The following is a 13,871-nucleotide window of genomic DNA, read 5'->3' on the forward strand; positions in this document are numbered from 1 at the left end:
CATCTACAAGGTCATAATCATTTGAAACCTATCTAATGTTATTGATCTAAAATAAGAGGTTAACTTAGACAATTTAATGTATCCAAAACAAATATCAAAATCCAAATACATACATTTCAATTTTACTTATTATACATATAAAACAAGGGAACCCAATAATAGATGTAATGCCTAAGACATGCATGGTCTTTATCCCTCTATAACTAGTTTATTAGGAAGACTCCAATAATTTCAAATGATCGTTGACATCAACTATCTATCTAAGAAACTCCCTAACAGGGTTTTCTATTGAATTTGTTTTTAGATTGGCTTCATTACAATCATTTGTTAGAATTTCCCAATAAAAAAAGTTGTATGGTGTAGGTGTGATCTCCTACATATATAGTAAAATACAATAAACGTTAATACAACTACTATTTGATAATCAAGATCCATACATATATACAATTATTAGAATGCTTACAAGATTATTGGGGCAACTGTAAAATATTCAATTTGGATTGTAACATGTTTTGATCACCCGGATCATGCATCTCTTTCCACAGTTATATGAAGGTCATTTATTAGAACACTCCCATTGTTTCATAAATTTACTTATAGGAAGACTCCAATAATTTCAAATGATCGTTGACATCAACTATCTATCTAAGAAACTCCCTAACAGGGTTTTCTATTGAATTTGTTTTTAGATTGGCTTCATTACAATCATTTGTTAGAATTTCCCAATAAAAAAAGTTGTATGGTGTAGGTGTGATCTCCTACATATATAGTAAAATACAATAAACGTTAATACAACTACTATTTGATAATCAAAATCCATACATATATACAATTATTAGAATGCTTACAAGATTATTGGGGCAACTGTAAAATATTCAATTTGGATTGTAACATGTTTTGATCACCCGGATCATGCATCTCTTTCTACAGTTATATGAAGGTCATTTATTAGAACACTCCCATTGTTTCATAAATTTACTTAAACATACCCTATAGTTTTCATTTTACTAAAACACCCCCTACAGTTTACAACTTATTTACTTAATTGACCTTTCGTTAAGAAGTGTTTGTTTTTCCACCTGAAAATAATAACATTATAACTTAAATTGAGTGGAAAATGTTCAAGTGTATGGTTTCATGGTTGTTTATTCCAAAAGTCCCCTTAATACGTTTTCATACAAAAAAAAAAAACAAAACCAACTAAATAAAGCCAAATATTGTGGTTGCTTATATCTTAATAGGGGCAAAAAATGATATTTTTATTTTTATTTTTTATTTTATTGAATTTATCCAGATGGACATTAGGGTTAAAGCCATCATTTTCCACTGTTATCTAAAAAATGACGATTAAGTAAACCAATTGCAAACTATAGGGGCATTTTAGTAAAACACAAACTATAAGGTGGGTTTTAGTAAATCCATGAAACTATAAGGGGTGTTTTAGTAAATGATCTAAAGTTTATTGTATGAATACATATTAATTATTGCATATCACTAATTATTTAATAAATCAATGATTAATAAGTTAGATGTTTTAGAGATATCTTGGAATTCCAAAGCCTTTTAATTAATGAACTTGACAATGAAATTTATTGTAAAAATTTCCAATTTAATTTTTTTTGTACTTTTTATTTACAATAATTAACAATTTTCACTTCAGTACCTTGAACTTTGGGCGGTAGTGTCAAGTTAGTACCCAGACTTACAAAAAGTGTCAAGTTGGTCCAAAACTATTAACGAACGTTAAAAACATGCAAAAAGACAAAAAATGTCCATTTACCACATTCCCTACACACTGATCTCTCATGATCCTCCATCATTCTCCACAGACAGATCTCTCATGGGCCCCAACTCTTTTGTGGTAAAATGAAAAATTATAGAGCATGTTCATCTAAAACACCACGATCCATAACCATATCCAAATAAATAGTGTGCCTTCTCTATCTCTCTCTAGAGACTTCTAGAAACTAGAGCCTCTATTAAATACCCAACGAAAGCAAAACCCTTCGAAAAATGTCAACGCCTCCTTTTAAATATCACCCCAAACTGATTTCGATTTGATTCTTTGTTGAGTTTTGCTTTATTACCTTGAACTTCATCATTTCTAACTTCTTATTGCTTCACCTAGTAATAAAAATAGAAAAATGACAACATCTCTCACAAATTTGAGCGTCCCATTAGCTGCCTCATCCGAGAAAAACATTGGGTATAAGCTTCCATTGGCTAGATTTCCGCCTTTATTGAGACCGATTGGTAATATATGTTACAACAATATTAAGGCCATGGCAAGAGGAGGAGGGAGAGACAATCTCAATCACTTGCAGAGAGCAAGCAAGCATCAATAACCTCAACCAAAGACCCGAGTAGCCCTAGCTACACCAATAGGTAACTATTTATTAACTAATTCATTGAACATAAGGCCTAAAAGTGATAAAGTAGTGGTCTGGCAAGCAGAGGAAGTTGATTAAGTTTGTTGTATTTATCATTTGATCTGAACTTTGGTGAACGGGTTCTATGTAGGGATATGGGGTCGTTTTCCAACAATAGGGACAATGCAACTAATGATGGAGATGATGGAGAGAATGATGGAGAACCATTTTGCTTACAACACCACCTAATCATCGTTGATGCTAACTATGAGAGGGAGGGGGTTACAATTACAGGAGGGACGCCATGGGAGATAAAAGAGGGGGAGCAAGAGTACGAGATGAAGTTCAATATGCCAGGTATGACCAGGAACGATGTGAAGGTGTGGGTGGAGTAAAAGATATTGGTAGTTAAAGTTGAGAAGGTGCCAAAGAAGAAAGTTGAAGATGGGCAACAAGGAATTGAATAAGAGAAAGAAGAAAGTTGAAGATGGGCAACAAGGAATTGAATAAGAAGAAGAGTGGTCTCCCAAGAGCTATGACAAGTATAGCAACCAAATTGCTTTGCCAAAGAACGTCGAGCTTGAGAAGATCAAGCCAAAGGTCAAAGATAGTCTTGTATATAACCATTCCCAAGGCCACCACTTCCACCAAAATCTTGGACATTAACGTCCAATAGCTTTTCTTTTCTATTTCATTGTATGTGATGCTTTTGAAGTGTAATACAATATATACCTTAAAAAGACATAACTTTTTAAAACTTATGTAAACACTTTCATACCACCAGTGAAGGTTTGATACTTGGATATTGCATCAACTTCAGTTTAATCACAAAACTGGATCCCTGAATTAATACATTTGTATGTTTTCATTAAATTTGGCAAAATTTGGTAATAGAAAGGATGATGACAATGATTTACAGGATTAGAGATCATTACATGGCAAGGCCAAGGAAGGAGTGTGTCATGGGCATTCTCCAAATTTCATATTCCGTGATTACAACAAGAAGGATGATCATTTGATAGTACTTACCATGGAACATTGCGCTTGACATCATTATCCGATTTAGCAACATGCGTTAAGTTTTAGGATTACAAAGGAGCAATTGAGCAACCCAATGCATGAGACCGTCGATGCGGGGTCTAGGAAGCAAATGCACTCAAGCTGATGAATGAACTACAATTGCTACCAATAAACATGAGGAAATCGATCTTCAAAGATAAGAGAAGAAAAAAATGGAATAATTGGTGGCTGGTTAACACCTCATATAGCTCAGTCTCAAGGTAGAAGACAATGAACAATGTCTTCATTTGAAGGGTAGTTTCAGCATTTTTAAAAATTTTAAGTTGCACATGTCATCATGTGATTAGATAACTAACGGTCGGTTAACGACATTGACCAACTTGACACTTTTGAAAGTTTGGGTACCATAGTGACACATTTAAAAGTTCGAGTACTAACTTGACACTACCCCTAAAGTTCATGGTACTAAAGTGAAAACTTCCCTTAATTTAATTAGGAATAGCAATGGATTGGGAATCATATTCCCCATCATCAACCCCAATTTTGAAATAAATCTTTGTCTTCAACCCTGGTCCCCATAGGGATAAAAATTACCCTTATTCCCTAATCCCTGATTGAGCAGATTCCCCATAGGGACACAATATATATATATATATATATATATATATATATATATATATAGAGAGAGAGAGAGAGAGAGAGAGAGAGAGAGAGAGACTTATATGGAAACTTGATCAACTTATGAAGTCAAGTGGTGTCTAACCAATTCAACCATTTTTAATCTGAATCAAATTGATCAATCTATGAAGTCATAGTTCGGTAATAAAAAATTTTAAAATAAAAATAAATATAGAAATTTACAAATAATGTAGAAAAATTAGACACATTTATTATATTTTTATTAATTAAATTAAAAAAATAAGAGTAATAAATAATAATTATTTTTATTGGTAATGAAGATGAAATACACAATTTAGAACTAACCAAACTATTTGACAAAGATCAATAGTTCAAATTTTGGGTCAGACATGTTAACCTTTAATGTCATAAATAAATAATAAAAGTTAATAAAATATAAAAATACATAAATTAAAAAATATATTTAGGCACATGTATAATATCATATATTTATCATATTAAACAAAAAGTAAGCGTGACATATTAAAATTATTTTTACACATAATAATGCAAAAAAGTTATAGAAAAATTTGAACACAACTATAATTCTATATTTACAATATTATTAAAAATATAAATAAGATTTTGGAACTTTATTTTGACTAAGATACTCATTTTTTAATTTAGTTCTTATTTAATTATGAGTTTTAAATTGTAAATTGCACTACTACTTTTCACCCCATTCAATCCTCTATTTAAATCTTACATTTTCATAAATAAATAAAAAAACACCAAAAAGATTAAATACTACAAAAAGAAGAATCTAGCCAAGCAAATAGGTCTATTAGTGGTACTTTAAACTTTAAAACTCGATCTGATTATCACATATTTGATTTTTCAATCTACATACGATTAATAATAAAAAACAAAAAAATAAAAAATACATAAAATTTATAGAAAAATTATATACATTATTATTATCATTATCATAATTTAGAATTACCATGTTCAAAGCTCGTTGTCATGGGGTGACACAATGGGTTGTTAGGCTAGAGGTTTTTTAGATGTTTATTGAGGCTTCTAATCAATTCTGCATGCTTTTGAGGTATTATGGAATGTTCTTCATGTGTCTATAAGGGTTTAGATGTTGGTGGAACTCTCTAGAGCCTTGTGGAACAATTTGTGTTTGTATAGAACAACCTACTGGTGTTGGGAACAATCTAGACTTCTTCTAGAGTGTTTTTGCACGTATCTTATGGAGAAGGCATCTTCTAGAAGAGTGTAGAAGGTAGAACGTTCTAGGGGTGCTTCTGGATGATGCCAAGTGTATATGGTTTTAGAGGATTCCTGAAGGGTGTTAGTGTATAAATAGGGGTCCCCTCCTTCATTTGCAAGAGGCATTCAAGTTTCAAAATCATTATTTGAGTTGTAAGCTTTTTTCTAGTGCAATACAATATTTTCCTCTTACAATACTTTGTGTGCTTTTGTGTGCATTGGTGTATGTCCTTAGCATTTAAGTAGCCTAACATGAAGGGTCTTAGGCGTGCATTTTGGCTGATTTGCTTGGAGGGTCAAGTGAGTGCCATACGACTTATCCAATGGGAATAGTCAGGTCGTGACAACGTGCACACTTATTAGTGTGTGTGTGTGTGTTTGTTTGTGTGTAATTAGGGTGAGGACTTCACTCCCATTCCCATCATTGTCCTTGACCGGGTATCTCTATTAATTGCCACTCTAGATTTAATTATAATTTACATAAACTTATAGTTAATTAATTTCATTAATAGATAAATCTAATATCAAATCTATACTATATTCTAAGATGTAATCGTCCACAACAACTTACTCTCTTTTACTTCCTAACTATTTCAAAATTTTGTGTTTTTTTAATTGAAAAAATAAAAAGTAAATATATAGTGATTTAAGTTCATCAAACCAATTCAATTATGAAACTGAAGTAAATTAAATTACTTAAACATTTATCGACATTTAAATATATAAACATGCTTATATTCAACAACGCAAGTACATATGTATAAATCCACATATATAGCCTTATTGTATTTATCTTTATTTTTATTAAATCAATTTATTTTTATTTTTACTAAAAATAAGTTTAGTTAAAATTAAATCAATTTAATAAAAAAATAAACAGGAATGTCTTAATGGTCTTTCTTGGGGTGCAACTTGGGTGGGTTGGGTTATATTGAGGGTCGACCCAAGCATAATCCTAAGCCTCAAACCTCGAGCTCAGACTTGGCCCACTCAAGGTTAATCCTGAATTTACCAACTCATGCCTAACTTGCACTTAATCCAATATCTCAAGTTGGGCTTGGGCATGTTGAGATTTATACATCGACTTCCAAATATAATGGATTGGTAATATGCATGTATGTATGTCTGATGTTGGATTTTGTTGGGCTTGGCAATTCGAGGCATCAACCCAAGCCCAACATTGATTGAATTGAATCGAGCCCACCCAAATAACATCCCTAACTCCTATTTCCTCAAATTCTTTTAACGATGGTTGTGCACCATACAAATCTATGTTAGTTCATCTATATAAAATCACTAAAATTTGCATCAAAATATAAGAATTATATAGGGGTGTAAGCGGATCAAATTCGAATCGGATTAAAAAATTCGAGATCTAAATTCAATTTGATATCCAACGGATATCGAAAATTAATATTCGAATTCGAATATGATTAAATATTCAAATATTCGATTCAAATTAATTAATTATTTTAGGTAATTAATGAATATATAAAATAAATATTTTTATTTATATAATTTTTAATTATTATATATAAAATACATAAAACATTTAAATTTTATATATTATATATACAAATTAAAAAATCAGTTGAATTCAGATATTTATCGAATCAAATCAGGCCATATCCGAATTCGAATCCAATTAACTATTCAATATGTCGAATTCAACCAATTAAATATTCAAATTATTTAAATTCAATTGAATTATGTCAATCCGAGCACAAGCTGATCCAGTGTAGGGCTTCCCCCTCCCCCAAAAAACTCAAGTATATAACAATGTATAATTGTATATAATAACTTAAACTCAATTCTAATCCTATTACAAGCAGTCAGGACGGTGACCTGATTAGCCCTTTCCATCGACAATTTGATAAATGCGCAAATGCAGATTTTGTTTAAATTTCGAAGGACCCGGACCCGGACCCGATGCTGTCAAATCGCGTACCCGACTTGTCCTCCTCTACCCATCAAGAATATAAAAACAGGATGAAGCTCAGAAATTGGAGGAGGAATTCTGAGATGAGCGGCAGAATTATCAAATACGTCGTTGGCCACAGTGTTTTCCAATAAGATGACAATGATACGGAGAAACCCAATCATGGCCACAGGTGGGCCGCAGAGCCGGTGGGGCTCTTTAGTCCCTACTCCGGATTCCAACATACTGTTGTATAATTGCGCAACACCGTAATTTATCCCACACCTTTCATCTCTTTTGAAAATTTTCAAATTGCCTTAGCGGAATCAACCGCGACCGATATATTTTTTTAACAAAACAACACGACCGCCGTTGATTATTTTTATTTTCTTCATTTTTCATTATTTTCTAATATTTCTACTTACGACAGGTAAGTACAGAAAAGTAATTAAAGCGAAACCGACGTCATGTGACACCATCTCTAACAACCGTCGCATTAGAATAACTGCTCTGGTAGGTCCAACCAATCATTCTAATCCGACGGTGGTGAGAGGCTATTTCTTTTATATTATTACATTTTTGATTTTTTTAATTACGCTGTCACCGCTCCTCTCTCTTTCTCTCTCTCTCTCTTGAAAACCTTCAAAGGGATTAAGGTAAAGGGACCTCAGAGACCTAACAATGTTTGTATTTCCATGCGCAATCATAATAAAATTACGCACATAGCGTAGAATCCAAATTACCCTCCTTCCTCCACTTTCTCTCTCTACTCTCTCTTTCTCTCTCTCTCCAACGTGTAGCGAGGGAAGGAGATATAGGCACCGTACGCACCTTCTTTCCTCCTTTTGTCATTTGGGCGCTCCCTCCCTACCTGTGCCGGCAGGGACAAAAACGAAGAAGCAGAGGGACTACGCTCATTCTCTCTGCATTCTCTCTCTCTCTCTCTCTCTGGTACTCTCCTTCTTCAAAGCCATTTTTGTTCATCAGTGTAGATAAGATAGGTTTCGTTAGATTTGAATCGAATAAACAGAAATGTCGGAAGACGAGAAGTTATTAAAAGAAGCGAAGAAGCTGCCATGGGAAGATCGTCTATTGCACAAGAACTGGAAGGTCAGGAACGATGCCAACATCGATCTGGCCGCCGTCTGCGATTCCATTACCGATCCCAAGGATGCTCGTCTCAGAGAATTCGGTGAGTTTGCTCTACTATTTCTAGGGCACAGATCTGCTAGATTATTGTCTGAGTTTTGATCTATCTATCCCTTCACCTATGGTGCCTACTGATGCATTTTTCAATGGATCGAATACCAAAGTCTCTTTGCCCTGACTTGTATATATCTTATTTGTTGTGCTTGATGAATTGAAATTGTCATTGCTGTTATGTTTTGTAATCAGGTCCGCTTTTTAAGAAGACCGTCGCTGATTCGAACGCTCCTGTTCAAGAGAAAGCCCTTGATGCACTGATTTCTTTCTTAAAAGCTGCCGACTCTGATGCTGGAAGGTAAAATGCACCATTTAGAATAATTATAAAAAAAATGCACCTTTTAGAATGTTGCCTTCATTTCTATGCGTTCTCTCATTTGCTTTCTAATATGTACATGTGATCTTTTATGAAGGTATGCAAAAGAAGTTTGCGATTCGATTGTCGCTAAATGCCTAACCGGTCGGCCCAAGACAGTGGAGAAGGCTCAGATGGCGTTTATGCTTTGGGTGGAGTTGGAAGCGACGGAGGTGTTCCTGGTAAGTCTTTGTATTTTGAATACAAGATAAAAAAGGGTTCTGTGCACCTGGCTTAGGCAGAATTTGACAATACACTTTCTGCACAATTCAATGCTTTAGAAAGAAAATGGGTTCAGTTATTGTTAAAGAAGTCCAACTCTGGAATTTGCTTAATCCTCTCTTCTGTATTATCGTAAGTTCCTTCCTATGGCATTCATTTTGTTCCTGATAGTAAATCATATCTTCCTGGATTTGAAGTCTCAGTTCCTGTCGGCAGTCAGTTTTAATCTCATTAAACTATTTCTTGGTTCTGAACTTTCCGAATGGTTTTCTTACTAATACTGGGTCATTATCTGTGCCATGCCAATTCATATTGGAATGTTTTCACACATTCTGGTATTCTTGGCATTTCTTCTTTTTGAGTAATTGTTCATGGCAATTGATGCAATTCCCACTGCTCATATGCTCATCATGCATATGATGCAATCTTGCTGTTTTCTGAAATTGTGGGTTTCTATATGCAGAATTGATATTTAGCTAATCCCTAAATGGTTAAATATGAGAAGCAAACCTATTGGGTCTAATATAAAATTACCTATTTTTGGAATTTTGGAGATGAAGATAACCCTCCCTCCCTCTATTAGGTAATATAAAATTACCTATTAGCACTTAGGATAATAGGATCTTTTTTGAAGCTGAGTCTGATGAAACTGTTCCATTTTTCAGTTGTCAGTTTCACAGCATTTGAATGCATAGACAAATCTCCCAATTGGAAAAATTGGATTATAATAGAAAAATTGATAAGGTTGAAATTAGTTCATTTCATGAAATCATCAAATTACCTTATTACGTTTTTATTAGTAGTCCTGTATTGGGTCATCTTAGATTATGAGTTTGTTTTCAAATACTATGGTGAACCACTGAAACATTTTTTGTTCTATGTGCATTTTAATATCTTGTTGTTAAATCTTTAGAGTTTAGAAACACTAGAAATGTTAACAAATGTTGAAACTTTGGTATTATGGTTCTTGGTGATACCCACATACATGCATAAGTGGATGTATCTTGTTGGATATTTCCATTTTTAGTGTAATTTTTTTTTTCCAACACCTTATCTAGTTGTGACCTTGCCATATCCAGGTAACATAGGTAGACTATGTTATTTTGTAAGCTGGAGGGGGATGTATATGTGAGACTATGATATATCATTTCAGATATGGTTATTTTGTAGAATGTTTTGTTTTCTTCATTAATGATATCCGATTTTTCAATTGTGAAGGACGGACCTTAGATCTTACTGTCAGTTAACTTGGCTATGGATATGCTTTAAAGATCATTTAGAATAAAGACTCGAAGAACACTGCATCGGATAAATGTTTGACGACTAATGTCCTCATTAAAAGGGGTGTGATCTTGGATGGTCATATGTTCTTTGTCTAGTGTGTGCAGATTCCTCTAGTCAACCATTTATTCATTGCAAATTCTCTTATCAGTTGTGGATGTGGCTTTACCATGCTTTGGGGGTGTCTGGCTGCTAACCAGAATCAGTGGAATCCCTGTTTTCAAGGCCGATGAGTGCATGATTTGAGTAAAAGGGCAAGAGTCTTTGTGGGATGTTTAAATTTGCAATTTTATTGTTTATATGGAATGAGAGAAACTCTTGAATTTTTGAAAACAAATTTGTTGAAAATATGAAATAGAAGTGGCAATGATGACATGCACAAATCAAGAAATAGAAGTGGCAATGAGGAAATTGAAGGGTTTGGTTCATGTCAGGGTATCCAAAAAAACAATTCTGGGGTAATGGTGGTTGAGATTATAGTGGCTGGATTTTGAGTTTTGATGAGTCAAAGGGCAAAATTGAGTTTTTACCTCAGGCAAGGGCCAGGGAGATATGTTTAGAGAGTTGTGTGACTTTTAGTGATGCCTTTGTTTTGGGTGAGACCCAATATGCTGCATTTCATTGTTTAGAATGAGGGTTTGGACAAGGCAGCATGTAGATACTCATCTTGCGTTCTTGAATTTCTTCTTCCCACCAGCCTAATTTTTGTTATAAGTGCAAAGTAGGTGCTTTAGTAGCTGTTCTTGAGCATAAAGATGGTTCAAGTTAAAACTTGAAATTCAGAAAATCTGTGTAAATGGTGATAGAGCATGTTTACATGTTAGAGGACAAAGATAAAAAGTAGGGTGGTGTTGATGGAAATCATGTTTGTAGTCAAGAGATTTTTTATCAATTGTTGAGTCATGAAAAGGTAATAGATCTTAATTCTGGTAAATCTCTTAAAGTTTTCTTGGCCAAACGCCAAAGGCTTTGTTATGCTTTATGCTTGGAGGGGATGTTGTGCAAAATTTCAGCAGGGGCTTTGGTGAAGCGTGTATCGATATATGTTAGTTTATTTGAATGTTTTTGTTCTGAAATGGGTAAAGGAGATCTTTGTTGATGCTACAGGGTTTGATGTTGGACTTGGAGATTATATGAAGCAGCAAGATTGCAAGACGTAGGGTTCCTTCTCCATCTGAAATTGATTTTGTGTTTAAAGTTAAACCTGAGGTCATTTTGTGTAGGGTGCAATCAGATAGTTGTTGTGTCAGAAGATCTGAAATAGCTGATAATTTGGAAAAAGGAATTGAGGTGGGGGGTTTTGCTTGATTGTTCTAGCAATCTTTTTTTTTTTTTTTTGAGAAATGGTGGGGAGTCTTTCTTTTAGATATATAATGATGTGATTTCTGCTGCTCAGTTGATGAGGCAGTGCTCATAAATGTGAGAAGGGGTTTGGGTAATTGCATGGGATGTTGGGGTAATGGTGTGTGGGGTTGTGTAAGTTCAAGATGAAGTTTTATCAGAAATAAAAAAGGCTATTATGGTTTGGTATATTGCCAGAGAAAGTTTTTACGGGTCCAAATTTGAAAGTTGTGGGTGATTTTTGGCTGATGTAATGCTGATAAAAGAAGGGCTGAAGTAGATGGGTATAGGATGTAAATGGAATGACTTTGAATTGAATCAGGGCATATTTGAATTCATATTCAATCAGAAAGTTAGTGATTAGAGATTTAGAGTTTGATTTGATATTTGTCAGATCTATACAAAGGCATACTGAGTTTGAATTTGCCTAATTTGTCAAATATCTAAATTCAATTTGAATTCAACTGATCAACCCTTTAGTTGTGTTGAGGAGGGGCAATCACTAAGCCTTTAGTTTATTTATTTTTTTTTTGTTTTTGATCAGTCTAAGCCTTTAGTTTAATGTCAAATGAACAGAAATAGAGATGGCCTTTCTTGATAGATCAGTGTTAGATTGAACATGTATGTATATATTAATCATGTATCCATTAGGGAACCCCGGGCAATCAGGGATTGGAGGTGTCTTCAGGGATCAGAATGGGGTTGTTTCTGCCATGTTCTCAGGCCCAATTGGAGTGGGTGACTCTCTCAGCACTGAGATCCACGCAGTTATGGAAGGTGTCCAGAAAGCTAGGGAGATGAATATCAGAAAACTAATAATTGAAGGAGACTCGGAAGTGGTGGTTAGGTGGTTGAACAAAGAAGAGAGTGGTTTATGGAGTTATAGTAACTTGAAGAGGAAATTCAGATGGATGGTTCGAGAAATGGAAGTTAAAATCAGTTGGGTAAAAAGATAAGCTAATTCTTTTGCTGATGGGTTAGCTAAACAAGGGGTGGACAGGGATGTTATGTTTTGGGCACAGATGTAATTTAATTTTTCTCTTCTTATATTCTCTCTTTCTCTCTTGTTTCTTCTCTTGGGGCTCATAATGTAGTTGGAAGATAAGAAAGTTTGTCTTCCTCTTTGTAATTATTGTGATAATTAATGAATTGTGTTATTGATAAAAAAAAATCATGTATACTTAATTGTAGAAATCGTTGGGTATTTATTGAATTGAACGAATCAGGCATATCTGAATTGCAGGTGATAAATTAACTGGTGAAATCCATTATCTGAATCCAACAATACTGCATTCAGATAGTCTGAATTTTGATCTGATTATGGTGGATCTTGAATACAAAATCAGACTTTTGGGTGCCATTTACACCCCTAGTAGTGGTATTCAGAAATGGACAAATGAAGGATTTGTGACGAAGTGATTTTGGGCTTGTTCTTTGCCCACAACTCCTTGTTGTACTCCTTTTTATAATTACTAAATCATTTTTGTGTTGCTGATAAAAAAAATCAGTGCTGGCATTGTTAAACGGTTAAGGGTCTACGGTCCATACTCCATATTACTGAAGTTTTTTTTTTTTTTTTTAAATTTCTTTGACTGAAAAGTGGACTCTGTATGTGGGGTTGGGTAATGTAAAAAATTTCAAAGGGTTTATAAGAGGAGGGAGTTTAAGGATTTCTCTCATTAACTTGGTTAATCTGAATTGTTTAGCTGACAATCCTATGGTTGTGGGGAGAATTGAAGGGGCAAGAAAGGTGGGGCCATTGACAACTCTGAGATTTGTAAGGACCCATTTGCATTGTCTCAGTTTGAAGGAAATGCTGTTTATTCAGAGGATTTTAATCTGAATTCTGTTGTTATGGAGAACAAATTATTGAACTAGACCATCCTTCGAATTTTCAGGAGATCCCAAGAATAATCTTGTTGGTAATTCATAATTCAGAGATAGAAATCAAGAAACAGACATTAGTGGGACCTTGTTCTCTAGAGAAGATTAATCTGGTTTGGAAAAAGGTGGAATATGAGGCAAGGTGCCAACCAGCTGGTTACTGAAGTCTCATGCTGGTCGTAGTGGAGACTTGGGATTGAATCCCACCTGCACCTGGGTTGGGGGATGGGCTACCCCCCGTTGTGTAGCCCTTCAAAAGAAATAAAAAAAGGTGGAATATGAGCCATTTCCTAGAGTGGAGGGTTTGGAAGCAGGTACAGGACTTCACCATGGACTACTCAGGGGAAATGCCCAAGCAACCCAACAAAGAGTTGGGGGTTTTGGA

The 13,871-nt window shown here is 34.3% G+C and overlaps 1 protein-coding gene and 1 pseudogene across 1 annotated transcript in view; both read left to right on the plus strand.

The window, feature by feature from the left end:
* The first annotated feature begins 2,144 nt into the window (after positions 1-2,144).
* On the plus strand, positions 2,145-3,045 carry LOC148875801 (small heat shock protein, chloroplastic-like; annotated as a pseudogene).
* Positions 3,046-8,041: 4,996 nt separating this feature from the next.
* MOR1 (ARM repeat superfamily protein) overlaps positions 8,042-13,871 on the plus strand; it is a 35,364-nt gene continuing 29,534 nt past the window's right edge. The window contains exons 1-3 of the mRNA XM_088965397.1: positions 8,042-8,392; positions 8,596-8,701; positions 8,817-8,940. Of these exons, the coding sequence (XP_088821523.1) occupies positions 8,233-8,392; positions 8,596-8,701; positions 8,817-8,940 (390 nt within the window). The 5' untranslated portion in view covers positions 8,042-8,232. The remainder of the gene's footprint in view (positions 8,393-8,595; positions 8,702-8,816; positions 8,941-13,871) is intronic.

Source organism: Nelumbo lutea, chromosome 1 (genome assembly GCF_056320005.1).
Source record: "Nelumbo lutea isolate HS-2025 chromosome 1, American lotus-T2T, whole genome shotgun sequence".
Classification (NCBI taxonomy): Eukaryota; Viridiplantae; Streptophyta; class Magnoliopsida; order Proteales; family Nelumbonaceae; genus Nelumbo; species Nelumbo lutea.